The following is a 21,423-nucleotide window of genomic DNA, read 5'->3' on the forward strand; positions in this document are numbered from 1 at the left end:
CTCGACACTCAGACCCATTATAGAGTACAACACCCCTCCCTTTTGGAATGTACCTCACAAGACATCTGCAGCAGCTGGAAAGGCCACAGAAGTACCTTACAAAGAGGATTACTGGCCTCAAACAAATGCCCTACAATGACCGCCTCAAAAAACTCCAGCTTCACTCTGTAGCATATCGCCTACTCCAAGGTGATCTCTGCCTAACATATAAAGCTATGTCAAACCCAGAGCTGTTGGACATGCTACACCTAAAGAAATCCCAATCCCACCGAGCTACACGCTCTAGGGACCTAAGCCTTGTCACCACAATAAACAGGACATGCTGGAGGGATAGATTCCTGTCCCAGAGACTTCCCATACTCTGGAACAGGCTACCCATCTATGTCAAGCAAAGTTCTTCATTAGCACTCTTCAAGAAAAATCTTGATGAGTGGATGGGAAATAGGAAATACACCCCAGGGATCACTGCTGTGTCTCTGTTCGAAACTGGCACAGGAAAATAACTTTCTTGGGTGGCGTAAGCCAGGGAATCTTGTTGGCTAGCCTTACGTAGGCCCTTGGGCCGATAGCCTAGTACCTACCTATGATGTAGAGGCAGTATGACTGGCACAGAGCTAGCTGGTATAAGGTTCCCATCACATAGGCATCTAAGTCTGGTCAGTTTTACTTACTGGCGGGACAGAAGACAGCAGAAGAAAACAATCTTGAACATAAACTACATTCCATACTGTCCTAAGATGCAGACATCTGATGGTTGTGGGAAGATGACACTAAAACAGAGGCACAAAGACTGAAAATAATGGAATCCAACACTAGAGTGCAATATAGAAAGTACAGTTGTGTACACCTACCATAAATGTAGATGTTAGAGTGTCTTCACTGTTGCAGTCATGACTGTAGGGTTCTCCCCTGCCGGCAGGCAGCCCTCGGTCGGCCAGAATCCCAAAGTCTGGGTCCGGCGTCGGCTGTTCAACCATGCTCCATGACGTCAGAGCGCCAGGAGTACAAAGCTGACAGCCGACGCCATCTTCTCCAGTTTTTCTTGCCCCAGATGTCAGGAGTCCCAAAATGAAAAAGGTCCTATAACCTTTGCAAATACACCTCAGAAGAATGGTGAAAAAAGGAACTACACAAAAGTAAAAATAAGAGGGGACAGGAGGGAAACCCAGACTGCAACAGTGAAGACACTCGAACATCTACATTTATGGTAGGTGTACACAACTGTACTATGTTCATAGTGTTTCACTGTTGCAGTCATGACTGTAGGGTAGAATCCCAAAGCTGAAAGAAAGGGAGGTGGTCATAAAGAAGAAGGGGCGGCTAAAAGGCCCTGCAAGACTGCAGAGGCAAAGCCTGCCCTAGACTTAGAGTAGAGAGGTAGATTGTAGTGCTTAGAAAAAGTATGCACTGAACTCCAAGTTGCAGCTTCCAAAATGTCTTTGGTAGGAACTCCCCTGAGGAAGGCCGCAGAAGTGGCAGCAGCTCTGGTGGAATGAGTCCGTATACTCCCTGGGATTTGCTTTCCATGGTGTGAATAACAAAATCTGATTCCATGAGCAATCCATTTAGAAATGGTCTGTTTTTAAATGGCTTTACCTTGGGAGCTTGAAGCATAAGAAACAAACAATTGTTCTTATTTTCTGATGTCCTTGGTTCTGTCCAGGTAAAAACGTAGTTGTCTGTGTACATCCAAGGAATGTAAGATCCTTTCCCCTTTATTTTGAGGAGTGGGGAAAAAGGTTGGCAAGTGGATAGTTTGATTTAAAGCCACTTTAGAAACCACCTTAGGCATGAAGGTAGGATTAGTCCTCAAAGATACCCTGTCTTGATGAAAAATAATATAAGGTTCCACAGCCATAAGAGCTTGTAACTCTGAAACTCTCCTGGCAGAGGTTAGGGCTAACAAGATAGCTGTCTTCCAAGATAAAAACTTGATGTCAGAAGAGTTAGCAGGCTCAAAAGGAGGCAAGGTTAGTTTTTCCAAAACATAGTTGAGATCCCAAGCAGGAATGGGAGGAGATCTAGGAGGTCTTAAGTTCTTAGCTCCTCTGAGAAACTGTCTCATGAGCTGGTGGGAAAAGATGGGAGGGTCTGTATTATAATGAGCAGAAATAGCAGAGGCATGTATCTTAATGGAAGAGAAAGAGAGACCCTTATGTAAGAGATCTGTCAGGTAAAGTAAAATTAAGGTAATGTTAGGAAGAAGAGGATCAGAATCCTGAGCCTGCATCCAGGAACAAAATCTTTTCCATTTTCCTGCATAAGATTTTCTAGTGCTAGGACATCTGGCCTCTAAAATGACATCCATAACCTGCTTGGGTAGGAAAGAAGAAATCAAAGGCCCTGGATTAACCAGGCCGCCAGGCTGAGAGTTATGACATGAGAGTGTAGAACCTGACCCAGATGTTGGGACAGAAGGTTCGGAGACTGAGGTAAAACCCAAGGGGGCTCCAGACATAGGTTTTTTAGAGTTGGATACCAAAACTGTCCTGTTTTATCTTCAATAAGACCCGTGGAATAAGAGGAAAAGGCGGAAAGGCATATCCCGAGAGGTTCCTCCAACTGAATGACAGGGCATCCACTTTCCAAGCTTCTCTGTGGAAAGTCCTGGTGCAAAAATTCTGTAGTTGATGATTGAGATGGGATGCAAAGAGGTCTATGTGAGGACATCCCCAGACTGCTGTTATCATCCTAAATATTTTGGTGTCCAGCATCCACTCGTCTGGATCCGAAAAGTTTCTGCTCAGACTGTCTGCCAGGAGGTTTTGTTTCCCTGGTAGAAACTGAGCTTGAAGATCCAGATTGCAAGCTAGAGCTGTGTTCCATAGATCCATGGCTAGTCTGCAAAGGGGGTAAGAATGAGATCCCCCCTGCTTGTTTATGTACCACATAACTGTGGTGTTGTCTGTCCGCATTAGTAGTTGTCCTGGTTGTAAAAGATTCCTGAAGGCCAATAGAGCTTTCTGAATGGCTAACATTTCCTTTAAATTGATATGCAGGAGCTTCTGATCTTTTGTCCAAAGGCCCTGCAGACAGTTGCCCTGAAAATGGGCTCCCCAAGCATAATCCGAGGCGTCCGTGGTTAGAATCTGAGTGGCAGGAGGCAGACGGAAGGGTTTCCCTTTGTTTAGAGCACATGCCCTGGACCACCAAAGAAATTCCTTTTGAAGGCAAGGAAGGACGGAGATCAGTATGTCTAAACTGTGGCAATGCTGAGACCATACACTTTTTAGGTACCACTGTATTTTCCTCATGTGTAGTCTTGCATATGGTACGAGAAGGATGCAGGAGGCCATGTACCCCAAAGCCTGCAGGAATTTCCTTGCAGATAGTTGAGTTAAAGTTGCCAAGGTTTTGAAAGTTGAAGCCAGCTATAATTGTTTTTCGGATGTCAGAAAAGCCATCTGGGTTGTGGTGTTTAGAACAGCACCCAGAAAAGTTATCTGTTGTGATGGTGTCAAATTTGACTTTTTTATGTTTACAGAGAATCCCAGGAACTTGAGGAGGTTCTGTACAAATTCTAGATGCTGGAGTAAGACATCCTTGCTGTCTGCCTGAATTAGACAATCGTCCAGATAAGGGTAAATTTTAATTCCCTTGAGTCTGCAGTAAGCTACTACTGGAGCCAGGCATTTGGTGAAGACCCTGGGCGCAGTAGACAATCCAAAGGGCAGCGCAGAGAATTGAAAGTGCCTCGATCCGGCCTTGAACCTGAGGTATTTTCTGCGATCCTGCCTGATGGGAATGTGTAAATATGCCTCCTTTAAATCCAAAGTTACCATCCATGCATCTTTGGACAGCATTGGAAGTAGCTGCTGTAGAGTAAGCATCTTGAATTTTGGAATCTCTAGAAAGGTGTTCAAGACAGACAGATCCAGAATGGGTCTCCATGAGTTTTGCTTCCTGGGGACTAGAAAGAGCCTTGAGTAAAAACCTTTTCCCATCTCTGAAAGTGGAACCAGTTCTATGGCATTCATAGCCAAAAGAGCTTCCACCTGGTTTAAGGCCTCCGTCCATTGATGTTTTGGAAGGTCTGGCCATCCGCTTGGCCTTGGCAAAGTATGAAAATGGAATTTGTAACCTCTTAAAACCACATCCAAAACCCACTTGTCTTGGGTTATTTGAGTCCAATTTTGATAAAAAAGAGAGGGTTTTCCTCCGAGAGGGGCTTCCAGGCAAGAAGTTCCTGCAGCCCAACAGAGGGAGTCATTGAGTTTGTTTTCTTTGAGTTTGTGACCTGTCCTCTCCTCCCCTAGGGGTGGAAGCAGTCCACTGTCTTGGTCTATAAGAAGCTTGTGTTTGAGGCCTTCCTCTGGAGCGTCTATATCTACACCTCTGAGGCCTGTCTGAAGTGGGAAAGGACCAATTTTTTGAAGGCCAATTCCTGCTAAATCTAGGTGGCTGTACTTGTAAGAAATCTTTAACTGTTTGCATGGATTTCGCCTTATCCTCCATCTTTTTAATCACCTCTTCAGCTTTTGATCCAAACAAAACATTATGCTGAACAGGAGCATCCAATAATTTAGCCTTTACTTGTTCAGGCAAATTCTGTTCCTTTAGCCATGCATGCCTTCTAATAACTGTGCCGGAGGCAGCAGCCCTACAAGAAGCCTCCAAGGCATCAAATCCACAGTGTAAACCATGCTTCCCAACTTGTTCAGTGGCATGCAATAAGTCATGTAATTCCTTATCATCTGCACAGGCAGAAATGGAAGTAAGCTTTTGTTTTAAAACAGACAAGAGGTATTGCTGGTATTTCAGCATATGAAACTGACAGTTTAAAGCCCTAATGGACAAAGTCGCAGAAGTGTACACTTTTTTGCCCCATCTTTCTAAGGATCGAGAATCCTTTTCAGTAGGATTGGGATTTTTGGCAGAAGCGGCCTTAACTCCCTTAGGACCCTGAGAAATGGTTTCAGGGTCAGCAGAAGGGTTCTTGTATAAAAACTGGTGGGAATCAGGAACCCTGTAATATCTATCAGGCTTAACAGGAGCAGGAGGAAGAGAGTCAGGGGTTAAGTTAGCCTCCGAAAAGGCATCATCCACAACATCCAAAACAGGAGGAATAGCCAGGGGTCTATGTTGGGGAAGAAGAAGAAAATCCCTCAGTCTTTTCTTAGATTCCGAATACTCCTGTCCTTCCCAGTGGAAATGTTCCCTCATTTCATGCAAAGTTTCCCAAAAAGAGAAATCCTCAGGGGGAGAAGCTGAAGGAATGGATTCCTCAGCATCAGAATCCTCATAAGGAGGGAAAGAATATTCCTGGTCAGAAGAAGAAACTGAAGAAACAGAAGCCTGATCAGAGGAATCATAATAAACATCCTGCCTTGGCCTTTTATCTGGAGGGGGATGAGAACCCCTAATCATAGTAAGTAAATCCTCCGCCATCTTGAGTAACTGTTTCTGTGACTTGGGAGCCGGTTCAGAAGATGCCTGTGTTGCAATCTTTGATTTAGAAGGAGTCTTTGCCTTTGTCTTTGGCTTTGCCTTTATTAGAAGCTGAGTAGGCCTGAAAACCCCTTCGGAAGCCGGTACCTGCACAGCTGCTCCAGACCCATCCGAAGGAGCATTGTCCGAAGGTCCTGCAATAGAAATATTTAAAGGCCTGGTTGGCTCCTCATGAGAGTCCGTTTCGGCCATCGGTTCTGAAATGGCCGACGACAGGGGCTGCAAACGCGCCTCACTGACGACGGCCGAACCTGAAGCTGGCTCCGCTTGTGTGCTATAATCAGATTTGGACCTCGGAGGCCTGTCTTTATCCTTGCGACGTTTGTGAACTCCGGTAGCCGGAACCGTATCCGATGACATTTTGTAGTTAAAGCGCCTACCGAAGTAATGAAAAGCAAAATCGTACCTTCGCTTAATTGTACGTTGATTGAATCTAGCACAAAACCGACAACTAGCTACGTCGTGGTCAGGGCCTAAGCAAGGAATACAGTAAGAATGAAGATCCTTATAAGGTATTTGCTTCCCACATGAAATACAATTATTAACTTTTTCTGACATCGGAGTGGAGCGAGAAAAAAGTTTCCCCAACGGGGTACTTAGCTTTGAGTGGAGAAGAAAATCTTCGGACTGAAGTTTATCAGAAAAAATCGTCAACAGTCAGCCGACTGGCACTTGCAAACTGCTATCACCGCACGGCAAGAAAGACTGGAGAAGATGGCGTCGGCTGTCAGCTTTGTACTCCTGGTGCTCTGACGTCAGGGAGCATGGTTGAACAGCCGACGCCGGACCCAGACTTTGGGATTCTGGCCGACCGAGGGCTGCCTGCCTGCAAGGGAGAACCCTACAGTCATGACTGCAACAGTGAAACACGATGAACATCCAGTGATATCTGCGTGATCAGATACAAGTTCCTAAGCTCCCCTTAGGAGAATAGTTAACTCCTTCATTGACTGAAGAGATTTCCTTACATTATTCTACCACAACTGCGAGTTCCAAGAAATTAAGCAACAGAGTAGTTCACAAGAAAAAGAAACCTCAGAGGTCAGGGTCTTCTTAACCCGGTCAAGGAACATCACCAAATTAAAACCCCATTGGTACTGTGAAGGCTTGACTCGAAAATTCACACTGACAAAATAAACATCAAGCACCAACCAGCACAACATCAAAAGGGTTCTGGTACCTACGGGCTCTACCAAAATGGGCTTGGTGCTAGCAACCCAACTCCAAAGTGACACCTAGAGAAAAAGACTTCCTCAGAGTCAAGCTGTAATACAGTAAATCAACATCTATTTTCTAGGCAGGAAAAATCTGGAGCCAATATTGAAGTCTTATGATGGGATCAATTTTGAGGACCTCAGTGTTTACCTTGATACTGAAAGGATAACCCAAAGGGAGTCCAACACGAGGTAGATAAATATCAAATCAATCTCAAAAGGTAACACCCCAGCTGGCACTGAAACCAGACCCGCTGGTGATACTGCCCAAACAGGAATGTTTCAACTTGGAAAGGTGAAAAAAAGTTTCATTAAAAAAAAAAAAAAAAAAAAAAAAAACCCAATATCAATATCTACACATTCTCCTTGGTTGCTCAACAAGTATATGAAAACATGACCACAACGGATATCAGTGCAGAACTGGGCTGGTGAGAGGGTCAAACAAACAGTGTGCTATTTCTGTTCAACTGAGAACCACATATATGGATTCCAAGGCAAGTCTTGGCATGTATACATAATCAACCAGCCCTAAAGATTTAACAAAACCAAGGAGACATTTCTTAACTCATTAATGCCTAACAGCAGTCGTTTTATAAGGTGCTACATTCCTGACTGCTACCAAGCTGGGAAACAATTGCCTTAAGGTTTGAGTACAAATAATATTAAATTGGAGAAAGTTTTTTCAGCTGAACAAGAAAAGCAGCTTTTCATAGGTTCATAGATTAGTACTAGACTAACTGCCTTTGTGGGCCATTTTAAGTCTAGCCAATTACCCCATATGAAAATCAAACTCTGTACTTGTGTCTCGAAGGTAAATACCTTAACCATTATGCCAACCTCCCTAGGTTAATATTTCTTCCAGTCCTTTTCTCACATTTAATGCGTTTAATAGTGGCACAAAATATCGCAAATTTAGAACTGTGATTAAGTGACAGCAGAAAAAAAGCGATGCCCATAGTCTACCTTTCAAGCGCAATCAGTGTGAATCAGACAAGGCAGCCCACGCACACGGTTCTTATTCAGCACAGTATATGAACCAGAATAAGATGGCCCTGCAGGTGGCATCACAGAGTTTGAGAAGATGACTAGCATACAGCCGCAACTGACATGGAAGACAGACCTACACAGATGAAAGGGTAAAATACAAAGTAAGCTCCTTACACTCAGGAAAAAAATACTGCAGGTTAAAGTTATGAACGTGAAAGAAGGTTAAGGGAAACATCTGTGAAAAGTAAAGCTAGGTACATAGGTTCATAGGTGTGTACTAGGCTAATGGCCATGGGGCCTTTACAAGCCTAGCAATTGGATAACCCAGGCATAGTGCCACCCGACCTTAGTTCCCAGCGCCTCTGTCAAGTAGAGCCACAGATTTCTCTTGAAGAGGGTCAGTAAGGTGCTCTGCTTGACATGTATGGGAAGCCTATTCCATAGCATGGGCAGGCAGTCTCTGGGTTATGAACCTGTCCCTCCAGCATGTTCTGTTGATTGTGGTAACAAGGTTGAGGTCTCTGGAGCGTGTGGTAAGGAGGAATTGGTATTTCTTTAGATGCAACATTTCTAACACAGCTGGGTCAGACATGGCTTTGTAAGTCAAGCAGAGATCACCTCTAAGTAGGCGATATGAGACAGAGAATAGTTGGAGTTTTTTTGAGTTACTTCAGAAAGCATTCAACATATCTTACTCTTACTCTGTGCATCTTAAGAATCCTTTCAGTGATCCTGAAGAACGCAGTCCTCCACCAATTTCCCTCCCTCCAGCTTTGTGAATGCATATTATAAACTCTGTAAAACCAAACCTTAGCTTTACTCTAAGAATTACCAGTGGAATCCAAACCAGACTGAAATAAGTCAATGAGGGACTTGCGTACATTCAGTTAATTAAATTACACAGACAGACACTCAATTCCTACGAAATGAAAAAGGGACTTCTCACCAAAACAGCCAGAGACTCATATATAACACATAATCTATGAACTTTTAAGAGTGTTAAGTCCAAATGTTGATAGTAATGTCTAGGAATCCAAAATCTGACATGTATATACAGAGAAGAAAAAAAATAAAAGAAAATAAAAAAAAATCTATCTGCCTATAACATGGACAGAAATATCTGAAAGGAAGAAACTGGTGGGCGGATGATTACAAATTAGGACCCACCACAAAGAAAGGTCTAAAAGCTGGGAGCAAGGCTGACAAAGTGACAATGAGAGTCCTATCTTTTTCAAAACTTGATTACCAAGAGACTATCTGGTAGAAACAAGTGCAGAGCTACAAAAAACATTCCAGCCAATTCACAGAAAATGCATCTACAAAGCTGGAGGGAAGAAAACTAGAGGAGGACTGCATTCCTCAGGATCACCGAAAGGATGTCCCAAGATGCACGCAGTAAGAGTAAGATATGTTGAATGCTTTCTGAAACAGCAGCTCCATTAAAGGACTAGAACTTGAAGGGTGCCAGACTCCCCTGGAAAGTGTAGTGAAATTCACAATGCCCCTAAAAGGAAGCTAGAAGCAAGGCTCACTGTTTGTCCAATACCACAACACTGCTGGATTATCAGGCCTTACTGAGACAGGCTCAGGTCTCTAGCATAAATACAGGGAGTGAAACAAAAATGTCTCTTCAGTTCGAAGTCAGACATGGACACCATCCACTGGCCATCAATTGTTCAAGTCTAACTGAAACAGGCCCTTCAACTCCTTCAAACAGGAAGTAATCAGTATCCTTTTTTTTGGGGGGGGGGATAAACCTCAAAATCAAATGGCAAATATGACAGCCACAGAAGGAAAGTAATTACGGTGAACAATGATCTATTCCCAGATCCACTGTCAAAGTTTCCAGTTCTACAGTATGTGTGTACAAACAGAGGTTGCTAAACTAAGCTGAATTCAGATGAAATGTAAACATGGGAAAAAAAAAGAAAAATGTAGTCAAACACAGATACTTAAATAAAAAGCACTTTCAGCTATTAAACTGTAGAGCATCTAATTATGATTATTAATTACAGATTGTAAGATTACAAACAACATGCTTAAAGTGTAAAAACACTTCCAAATACTAACTGGCAGAGCATTACATTACAGCCATTAACTGCAGATTTTAGTACAGGTAAGTAAATAAAATTAGATGCACACTTTCTTTGGCTGTCCCCCTCCCCCCCCAGGCCTGCTGGTGCATTTGTTTTCCATTACACGGGCAAGGATAAAATGGAAGGGGCATTACTAAGGCAGCCATAAAGGTGGGTCATATACTTTTATTGTATGCCTTACCTTCCCATACGCTCTAGAGTACGCTGGGAAGGCTAGCCACAAAACGAGATGACACTGCTGGGCAGCCCCTTGTTCGTGCAAATGATGTATGCCAGCAAGCACTGCACCCCAGCAACAAGAAATGGAGGTAGTTTCTTCAGCACCACTGCAGAACTGACTTCCCTGTGAGCTCCTTTAGCATGTGCACCTCACCCACGAAAGGTGAATGGGACACACCCCTTCATTCCCCTCCCTCTTACCCTCCCTGAATACACCACACATTTTAATACATTCCACGTGTGGACTTGGTTCTTTACCATTCATAAATATTAAATACGGGCTACTAAAACACTGCATTCCTCTGCTACAGTTAAGCATTCTTTGCCATTCTAGAGGACCAAAAGAACAGTGGAGCTTAGTGATCAACAATTTCCCTTTTTAGACAAGAACAAGGCTTCAAATTCCGAATACCTGATAATGTACCTACCTCTACCATTTCAGGAAATAGTTCAATGAAGACCTTATCCTTTAAATTAAAAGCTAGACTCTGTGCAGCCAATTGTCTTTTCTGGAAAAGAAGCAAATGTACATTAGAAAGCTACAGACAACTACACATTAGTGCAATTCAGTATTAAAAAAAAAAAATCAAAATTAAAAGTGTGATACTACTACAGTCCCAGTCCAAGTTATGCTTGCTTCGACTCTGCAACCTTTATCTTATCAAAAATGACTATGCAACTCTAGTAAATCAATACTATTTAAATCAAAATCACACTACCACTAAGTGCCATTTTGCTACTACAATCTTTTGTCAAGTGTTTCAAGATGAGGCCTCTGTCAATGACAAAATACCATAAAATACTGCCGAATCTGAGAGAAAAAACTGAATTTAAATGCAGTAAAATGGAACATAGAAAGGAGAACAGGATGCTCCTAATGTAGTAATATCATGTAGGCATGCTCCTTCCTTCCTTCAAAGCATCAATACCTCGGAGCACAATAAAAGTAAAGTTTCCTCACCACCTTAACATAACTGTACTTTAATGTTAAAGTACAGCCGCTTCTGCGAGCGTAACGTCAGAGGCCTCTACCTCAGGTAGAGTCCTGTATCCAGACACAGGTTAAGAGGTATACCTCTCCACATCACGTTTCCTATACCTGGATGTCTCCACATCAAACTAAAAACAACGATTCATTGTCAGTCATCTTCTGTTCTTTCTTACCCCTGACAGTCACGCAGACTGGGAATGCTAGTATGCTTGTCTGAGGAAAAAAAGAACGAACAATGACAGAAGTGCAGTATGCATTACTGATGTACTACTGCCAGGCCTCTCATCCTCAGCAGTCTTGTTGGGCTCATATAGTTAGCATGAAAAGGGAAAAGATGAGCAAAAATTAAGCAGATGAAAGGGGAAAGGGACTAGACTGGCCCCCACATCTCAATCCCTCAAACCCCAGAACAGGGGGAGAAGGGTGGGAAACTGTACAGCAACAGTGCCTACACTCTTATCTAAAAGCATGGTAAGTTTAGGACAATTGTACCTTGTTTTTTGTGCAAGTCACTGCTGCTGTCATAACTTCAGAGATGACTTCCAGATGTTTCCACTACTGTCCTTTGGGTGGTTGGTAACCCTGGTTCTGAGGGCAACAGGCCCTTTAGGACTGATGCAGCAACCCAGCTCTAGTCCTATATACAACATTCACCCTGATGGATTTGCAGAAAGACTGGTCTGTGGACCAAGAGGTCTGCTAGCCCTTTCTACTCCCAGTTTTCTTCCTAAGCTATTGTACACACTCTGTTGTAAATAGTAGTGCAGCAGTGATATGGAAGGAGATAGTACAGTTGTGTAAAAATCTTACCATAACAGTAGATGTTCTTCTCTTCACTGTTGGGAGTACTCTTAACAATAGGGATCTCTTGCCTAGGGCAGACCAACATCCTTTCAGTATACCAAATCCTTTTGGTCGTCAAGGATACGCCGTACATCACATGTATGCTCCCTGCACACGGTGTTGGCATAAAGGTACCTCAGAACTAAAAAGCCCCAACAGAAGCGACAGTCCAAGGAAAGGAGTAGATACCAAACACAGTAGGAGAGGGGAGGGAGGGAGTGAATACTACAACATGAATGTAACATCTACTCTTATGGTAAGATAGGGGAGGAGGGAGTGAATACTACAACATGAATGTAAGAACATCTACTGTTATGGTAAGATAGGGGAGGGAGGGAGTGAATACTACAACATGAATGTAAGAACATCTACTGTTATGGTAAGATAGGGGAGGAGGGAGAGAGTGAATACTACAACATGAATGTAAGAACATCTACTGTTATGGTAAGACGGGGTGGAGGGAGGGAATGAATACTAACAACATGAATGTAAGAACATCTACTGTTATGGTAAGATAGGAGAGGAGGGAGGGAGTGAATACTACAACATGAATGTAAGAACATCTACTGTTATGGAAAGACAGGGGAGGAGTGAGTGAATACTACAACACGAATGTAAGAACATCTACTGTTATGGTAAGATAGGGGAGGGAGTGAATACTACAACATGAATGTAAGAACATCTACTGTTATGGTAAGATAGGGGAGGGAGTGAATACTACAACATGAATGTAAGAACATCTACTGTTATGGTACGACAGGGGAGGGAGTGAATACCACAACATGAATGTAAGAACATCTACTGTTATGGTAAGATAGGGGAGGGAGTGAATACTACAACATGAATGTAAGAACATCTACTGTTATGGTAAGATAGGGGTGGGAGTGAATACTACAACATGAATGTAAGAACATCTACTGTTATGGTACGACAGGGGAGGGAGTGAATACCACAACATGAATGTAAGAACATCTACTGTTATGGTAAGATAGGGGAGGGAGTGAATACTACAACATGAATGTAAGAACATCTACTGTTATGGAAAGATAGGGGAGGAGGGAGGGAGTGAATACTACAACATGAATGTAAGAACATCTACTGTTATGGTAAGATAGGGGAGGAGGGAGTGAATACTACAACATGAATGTTAGAACATCTACTGTTATGGTAAGATTTTTACACAGCTGTACTATGTCCTGCCACATCACTGCTGAACTACTACTTACAACAGGGAGTGTAAATCAGCTCAGGAAGAAAACTGGGAGGAGAAAGGGCCAGGACAGCCCTCCACTCAGCCATGGAGAATGGCCCTGGCAAAGCCAACTCTGGCTCTAGAAATTGCATTAAACTTATAGTGGTTGGTAAATGTATGCACAGAAGACCAGGTATAGCTGCCTCAAAAAAAACAGAATTAGTATCCAAACCCTTATTATTAATAAAAAAAAGAGCTTTAAGAGATGAAGGATGAAAATAGCAAAAATAAATGGCTTTAGATATCAAGAAGAAATGGTTTGCTTGGAAACGGTCAAACCTAAAAGACCTAGGATGAAAAGAAACAAAAAGTTGTTCAGATTTACAAAAAGCTTTAGTCTTATCCAAATAATAATATCCGAGTTATGTATGCAAATACAAGGTGTGCAGAACCTTCTCACTGGCAGACTCCGGAGAAGGGAAAAAAGTGGGCAAATGAACAGACTGATTAAGAGACAACTCATTAACCAGCCTGGGCATAAAACAAGGATTGGTATGAAGGGGCACGCTGTCCTTATGGAAAACTAAAAAAGGAGGAACTGCTATAAGAGCTTGCAGCTCAGACACCCATTTGGCAGAACAGCCAAAAGAATAACAGTCTTCCAAGAACAATGCTGTAAGGAGCCTGAAGCAGCAGGCTCAAAAGGAACCTGGGTTAATTCTTCCAAAACATAATTAAAGGTCCCAAGAAAGAGGGACAGGCTTCCTGGGAGGCCTAATGTAAAGGACTCTCTGTTTTGCCTTAGTCAAAGGCAGACAAGCACGGATAGCTGAAAGGTGGGCCTTAAGAATATGCCAATCCAGCAATGAGGAATTCACACAGCTGAGGAAACCAAAGGAACATCCACAGTAAGTGGATCCAGTTTACAAGAAAGACACCAAACAAAAAAAAATCTCTTCCATTTCTACAAGTAGGATTTCCTAATACTGGGTTTCCTGGCCTCCTGCAGGACCCAAAGTACCTTCTCAGAAAAAAGGTGCCTGTAGGGAATCAAAACCCTATCATACACAGTGTCACATAAAGAGTGGACAGGTGGAGCTGGATCAGGGATCCCTTGTCCACCCTGTGAAGTAACTTGTGATGATTGCACTTGGCTAGATGCAGAAGAGCAGGGAACCAAGGCTGTCTGGGCCAAAAGGGAGTAATCAGCGAGATACTGAGAGCATCCGTGGGAGTCACCAGCGAGACACCGAGAGCATCCGAGGGAGTGATCAGCGAGATACCGAGAGCATCCGAGAGAGTCACCAGTGAGATACTGACAGCATCCGAGGGAGTGACCAGCGAGATACTGAGAGCATCCAAGGGAGTGACCAGCGAGATACTGAGAGCATCCGAGGGAGTGACCAGCGAGATACTGAGAGCATCCGAGGGAGAGACCAGCGAGATCTCATCTGAGGAAGTGACCAACGAGATACTGAGAGCATCTGAGGGAGTGACCAGCGAGATACTGACAGCATCCAAGGGAGTGACCAGCGAAATACTGACAGCATCCGAGGGAGTGACCAGCGTGATACTGACAGCATCCACGGGAGTCACCAGTGAGATACTGAGAGCGTCCACGGGAGTCACCAGCGAGATACTGAGCGCATCCACGGGAGTCACCAGCGAGACACTGAGTGCGTCCAAGGGAATCACCAGCGAGACACTGAGAGCGTCCAAGGGAGTCACCAGCATGATACTGAGGGCATCTAAGGGAGTCACCAGCATGATACTGAGGGCATCTAAGGGAGTCACCAGCAAGAAACTGACAGCATCCAAGGGAGTCACCAGTGAGATACTGAGAGCGTCCACGCGAGTCACCAGTGAGATACTGAGAGCGTCCACGGGAGTCACCAGCGAGACACAAAGCATCCACGGAGTCGCCAGCGATACACTGAAAGCATCCACGGCAGTCAGCAGCGATACACTGAAAGCATCCACGGCAGTCAGCAGCGAGACACTGAAAGCATCCACGGCAGTCAGCAGCGAGACACTGAAAGCATCCACGGCAGTCAGCAGCAAGACACAGAGCATCCACGGCAGTCAGCAGCGAGACAGAGCATCCACGGCAGTCAGCAGCGAGATACTGAGAGCATCCACGGCAGTCAGCAGCGAGATACTGAGAGCATCCACAGCAGTCACTAGCGAGATACTGAACATCCACGGCAGTCACCAGCAAGATACTGAGAGCATCCACGGCAATTACCAGCGAGATACTGAGAGCATCCACGGCAATTACCAGCGAGATACTGAGAGTGTCCAAGGGAGTCACCAGCGAGATACTGAGAGCGTCCAAGGGAGTCACCAGCGAGACGCACAGCGTCCACGGGAGTCACCAGCAAGATACTGAGAGCATCCACGGGAGTCACCAGCAAGATACTGAGAGCATCCACGGGAGTCACCAGCAAGATACTGAGAGCATCCACGGGAGTCACCAGCGAGATACTGAGAGTGTCCACGGGAGTCACCAGCGAGATACTGAGAGTGTCCACGGGAGTCACCAGCGAGATACTGACAGCGTCCAAGGGAGTCACCAGCGAGATACTGACAGCGTCCAAGGGAGTCACCAGCGAGATACTGACAGCGTCCAAGGGAGTCACCAGCGAGATACTGAGAGCATCCAAGGGAGTCACCAGCGAGATATTGATAGTGTCCGAGGGTGTCACCAGCGAGATACTGAGAGCATCCGAGGGTGTCACCAGCGAGATACTGACAGCATTCAAGGGTGTCACCAGCGAGATACTGACAGCGTCCATGGGAGTCACCAGCGAGATCCTGAGAGCGTCCATGGGAGTCACCAGCGAGACACAGAGCATCTAAGGGAGTCACCAGCGAGACACAGAGTGTCCACGGGACCCACCACCGTTATACAGAGAGCGTCCATGGGAGTAACCAGCGAGACAATGAGAGGTCCACGGGACTCGCCAGCAAGACACAGAGCGTCCACAGGACTCACCACCGTTATACTGAGAGCGTCCTCAGGAGTCACCAGCGAGAAAGACAGCATCCACGGGAGTCATCAGCGAGATACTGAGAGCGTCCACGGCAGTCACCAGCGAGAAACTGAGCGCCCACGGCAGTCACCAGCGAGATACTGAGAGCCGTTATACCGAGAGCGTCCACAGGAGTCACCAGCAAGATACTGACAGCATTCACGGGAGTCACCAGCGAGATACTGAGAGCGTCCACGGCAGTCACCAGAGAGATACTGAGAGCACCCACGGCAGTTACCAGCGACATACTGAGAGCACCCACTGCAGTCACCAGCGAGACACTGACAGCTCCCACGGCAGTCACCAGCGAGACACTGACAGCTCCCACGGCAGTCACCAGCGAGACACTGAGAGCGTCCACGGGAATCACCAGCGAGATACTGAGAGCGTCCACGGGAGTCACCAGCGAGATACTGAGAGCGTCCACGGGAGTCACCAGCGAGATACTGACAGCGTCCACGGGAGTCACCAGCGAGATACTGAGAGCGTCCACGGGAGTCACCAGCGAGATACTGAGAGCGTCCACGGGAGTCACCAGCGAGATACTGAGACCGACCACGGGAGTCACCAGCGAGATACTGACAGCATCCAAGGGAGTCACCAGCGAGACACAGAGTGTCCAAGGGAGTCACCAGCATGATACTGAGGGCATCTAAGGGAGTCACCAGCGAGAGACAGAACGTTTACGGGAGTCACCAGTGAGACACAAAGCATCCACGGGAGTCACCAGCGAGACATTGAGAGCATCCACGGCAGTCACCAGCAAGATACTGAGAACATCCACGACAGTCACCAGCGAAATACTGAGCGTCCACGGGAGTCACCAGCGAGACACACAGCATCCACGGGAGTCACCAGCAAAATACTGAGAGCGTTCACGGGAGTCACCAGCGAGATACTGAGAGCATTCACGGGAGTCAGCAGCGAGATACTGAGAGCATCCACGGGAGTCACCAGCGAGATACTGAGAGCATCCACAGGAGTCACCAGCGAGATACTGAGAGCGTCCGAGGGAGTCACCAGCGAGACACTGAGAGCGTCCGAGGGAGTCACCAGCGAGATATTGAGAGGGTCCGAGGGTGTCACCAGCGAGATATTGAGAGGGTCCGAGGGTGTCACCAGCAAGATACTGACAGCGTCCAAGGGTGTCACCAGCGAGATACTGACAGCATTCAAGGGTGTCACCAGCGAGATACTGAGAGCATCCATGGGAGTTCACCAGCGAGATACTGAGAGCGTCCATGGAAGTCACGAGCGAGATACTGAGAGCGCCCATGGGAGTCACGAGCGAGACACAGAGCGTCCACGGGAGTCAAAAGCGAGACACAGAGCGTCCACGGGACTCGCCAGCGAGACAATGAGAGGTCCACGGGACTCGCCAGCGAGACACAGAGCGTCCACAGGACTCACCACCGTTATACTGAGAGCGTCCACAGGAGTCACCAGCGAGATACGACAGCATCCACGGGAGTCACCAGCGAGATACTGAGAGTGTCCATGGCAGTCACCAGCGAGATACTGAGAGCGCCCATGGGAGTCACCAGCGAGACACAGAGCGTCCACGGGAGTCACCAGCGAGACACAGAGTGTCCACGGGACTCGCCAGCGAGACAATGAGAGGTCCACGGGACTCGCCAGCGAGACACAGAGCGTCCACAGGACTCACCACCGTTATACTGAGAGCGTCCACAGGAGTCACCAGCGAGATACGACAGCATCCACGGGAGTCACCAGCAAGATACTGAGAGTGTCCATGGCAGTCACCAGCGAGATACTAAGAGCGCCCACGGCAGTCACCAGCGAGATACTGAGAGCACCCACGGGAGTCACCAGCGAGACACTGACAGCACCCACGGGAGTCACCAGCGAGATACTGAGAGCATCCAAGGGAGTCACCAGCAAGAAACAGAGCATCCACGGGAGTCACCAGCAAGAAACTGAGAGCATCCAAGGGAGTCATCAGCGAGATACTGAGAGCATCCAAGGGAGTCACCAGCAAGTTACTGAGAGCATCCAAGGGAGTCATCAGCGAGATACTGAGAGCATCCAAGGGAGTCACCAGCGAGATACGGAGAGCATCCTGTTGCATCTTGAATAGGATCTTTGGAATGAGAGGAAGTGGAGTGAAGGCATAAAGAAACACCCCTTCCAAAAAAAGATATGGCATCCACCTTCCAAGCCAGAGGACAGGGGACTCTGGTGCAAATTGGAAGAAGTTGTCTGTTCAGAGGGGAGGCAAACAGATCTACTTGAGGAGTACCCCACTGGTGGACAATGTCCAGAAAAACATCCCTGTGAAGTATCCACTCATGGAATTGCCCTGTGGATCTCCTCATGGAGTCTATCACTATGTTTTGAGCTGAGGAGTATAAACTGCTTGAACGGTCACGTCATACTGAATAGCTAGATCCCAAACTTGAAGAGCTAGTCTGCACAGGAGATAAAACCATGCCCCCCATTGGGTGTTGATAAACCACATCACTGCAGTGCTGTTTGTGAAAATCCTGAGGGGGCCCTGGAAGGGAGAGAAAGTGGAAGGCTTGAAGGGAAAGAGCTCTCATCTCTTTGACACTGACATGTTTCTTCTTTCAACGAAGAGACCAAAGGCCCTGCACTTTCAGAGGACAGAATGATGCCCCCCCATCCCTTGCACAAAGCATCTGTGAAGTGCTCATCAGAGGGGACCGGGGATGAAAAGGAAGCCCTAGATTAATGGATAACTGATAAAGCCACCAAAGGAGTTCCAGCTTGAGGCACAGAAGAAGAGGAACTAAAAAGCTCTAAGGATGAGAATGTTGGAGGCAGAATGACTTCAGAAACCACTGGAGCTTTCTCATGTACAGCTTAGCTACAGAAGCATAGAAATTGGGGTAGCCAGGAAACCCAAGGCCCTCTGAAACTCCCTGGCTGAAAATGATGCTAGGGGAAGAAGGGACTTAAAAAAGGCAACTAGAGTTAAAGTCTTGGGAGGAGGCAGGGATGCCAGCACTGGAACTATTCAGATCCTACATCCTAGGTAAACATGATCCTGTGAAGGAGTCAGAAAGGACTTTTGAAAATTTACAGAAAACCGCAGTCTTTGAAGCAAAACTGCAAAGTGAAGATGGTGAAGCATCATCTCTGGAGATGAGGCTTGAATAAGCAGATTGTCTAGGTAAGGAAACAATCTATATTCCCCTCATTCTGCAAAAAGCAATCAGAGAAGCGAGGCATTTGGTGAAATCCTTTGGGGCAGTGGAGAGGCCAAAGGGCAGATCACAGAACTGAAAATGCCAGGAAGCAACACAGAAATGTAAACATTTCATGAAAAGAGGACTGAAAGGGATGTGAAGATGCTCATCCTTGAGATCCAGGGATACCAGAAAAGCCTGGGGAAGAAGAAATGGGGATTGAAGGGTTACCATCTGACGGGATGGAACTTTCAAAAAAGAGTTTGGCTGAGAAAGACCTAGAATGGGTATCCAAGTGCCTTCTTGCCTGGGGACAAAAATCATTCTTGAGGGAAACCCCTTACCCTCTGAGGAGCTGGAACCTCTTAAATAGTTCCATGAGCTAACAGGCCCTGAAGCACCTCTGGAAATAAGAGCATTTGTTCCCAAGGCGGTTGAGAAATGGCCAGGGGGGGGCAGAACTTTCAAGACCATGAAGTACCCTTGGCAAATACCTGACAGTCCCCAAGAGTCTTGTGTGATTTGTAACCAAATAGGAAGGGACAGAGAAAGATGAAGAGAAATAAAAATATGACTGGAAAGACAAGAGTAGTCAGACAGCACCTGGGTTGTCAGGAAAAGGTTTCTGACCAGAAGGAGACAGAGTAACCTTAGCAGGAGGAACTCTTCTACTACCCTTTTTACCTTCAGGGGGAGGGCAAGACTGTCTGCAGGCTTGTTAAGATAATTCCTTTGAAACTTAGGAACAGAGGAAACAAAAATATGTTTCATCTCCTGTAAAGCTTTACCCTTTTCCCATAGGGAGTTGAACAACTCTGCAGCAGCCACACCAAGTAAATGTTTATTGTCTGGAAGATCATATATCAACTTAGCCTTGATGTCATCAGGCAAAGAGCCATAGCTAGGAATACCTCCTCAGCAGCAGCCCTTGAAGAGGCATCAGCTGCATCTCAGCTACATTTAATGGAATGATGAGCCAATTGGAGATGAAACCCCAACAAAAAAAGAGCAGAAGACTTCCCTTCAGAGACAGGAAGATCAGAAATAACCTGTGAAGACTGGTAGAGAAGGGGTGAAGGCTGCCAGCCTAGTCAAATAGAATTTGATACATAATTCTGGCATTTGTAAATATAAATATAAAATACAGGCGCCTGACGACAGGATAACCCAAGTGTGATGACTGCAGCAGGGTAACACAATGAACATCACTGTAAAATGTGAACTTCAAGATTGTAGCAACATTGCCATCTAATATAAGGAAAACCAAGCCAAGCATTTCAAATGTTCTTTGAAATTAAAATTATGTTTTGTATGTCCTTTGGAGTCCATGAGTCTGGAGTAAGCATCCTACCTATTGTTTTAAGGCTAAAGTTAATGACCAGAATTTACATGTGGAATGTCCTTTATTGCTCTAAGTGTAAAATAATTAAATGTAGTTTCTGTGGCCTGGGAACCAGGAAAGTGTAAACAAATAATGTAATGTTTTATCAGAACTGCAGTTTCAATTTAAACAGTGAGAACCAGAGTTTATTAAGCATTTTGATCTGACTATTCAACTCAGCACTGCCTTGCTCCATGTAAGTAAGTTACTTTAGAAGTATGTTTTCTTGTAGAAACAGCTAGGACAATAAAGATTAGACTAGGTGTTTTTCGGTTATGTCAGAACTGTACTACGGAATTATTTTAAGTTTCTGTGTGATCTCTGAACTGGCACTGTGGTGTAGTTGTATTGTCTTGTGTTTATATTTTAAAAAACTTTTACCTGTGGCTGGTTTGAGTAGAGACAAGTTAAGCTCTAGGGTACATTATATATTTACAGATTTTATTGTGCAAGGCCACTCTAATAAGCCTTAGACTGTTTAGTCACACTTACCAATTGGATAATATTGCACAGTAATAACTGGACACCCTTTTAAGAGCCTTTGGTAGCTGATAATTATTAGCTGGTGGTGGCAGTAATTACTATCGTAGAGTCTGGGTAAAGGGGCACAGCTGGAGAATCGGTGTCAGCCTTTCCCAGGAGTGTCTATGAAGTTGTATAAATACTTACCTCAAAGTGTGTGTATGTGTCAGCTACTTGGGCAGGGACACAAAGCACTGGTTGGACAGAGAGGGTGCTGGAGGTTAGCTTGCCAGCTAGGCTGAGATCTGGACCCTATAGCTGTGCCAATGGGGAGTCTTATTGGGGACCTTGGGGAGCAAGGGAGCAATCAGCCCCAGACTGACTGTGA

The 21,423-nt window shown here is 45.5% G+C and overlaps 1 protein-coding gene across 1 annotated transcript in view; it reads right to left on the bottom strand.

Annotated features, from left to right (window-relative positions):
* UBE2J2 (ubiquitin conjugating enzyme E2 J2) overlaps positions 1–21,423 on the bottom strand; it is a 404,416-nt gene that overhangs the window by 140,956 nt on the left and 242,037 nt on the right. The window contains exon 6 of the mRNA XM_044063196.1: positions 10,393–10,473. Coding sequence (XP_043919131.1) covers positions 10,393–10,473 — 81 coding nt within the window. The remainder of the gene's footprint in view (positions 1–10,392; positions 10,474–21,423) is intronic.

This window comes from Protopterus annectens, chromosome 2.part1 (assembly GCF_019279795.1).
Source record: "Protopterus annectens isolate FY-2018-M chromosome 2.part1, PAN1.0, whole genome shotgun sequence".
Lineage (NCBI taxonomy): Eukaryota > Metazoa > Chordata > Ceratodontiformes > Protopteridae > Protopterus > Protopterus annectens.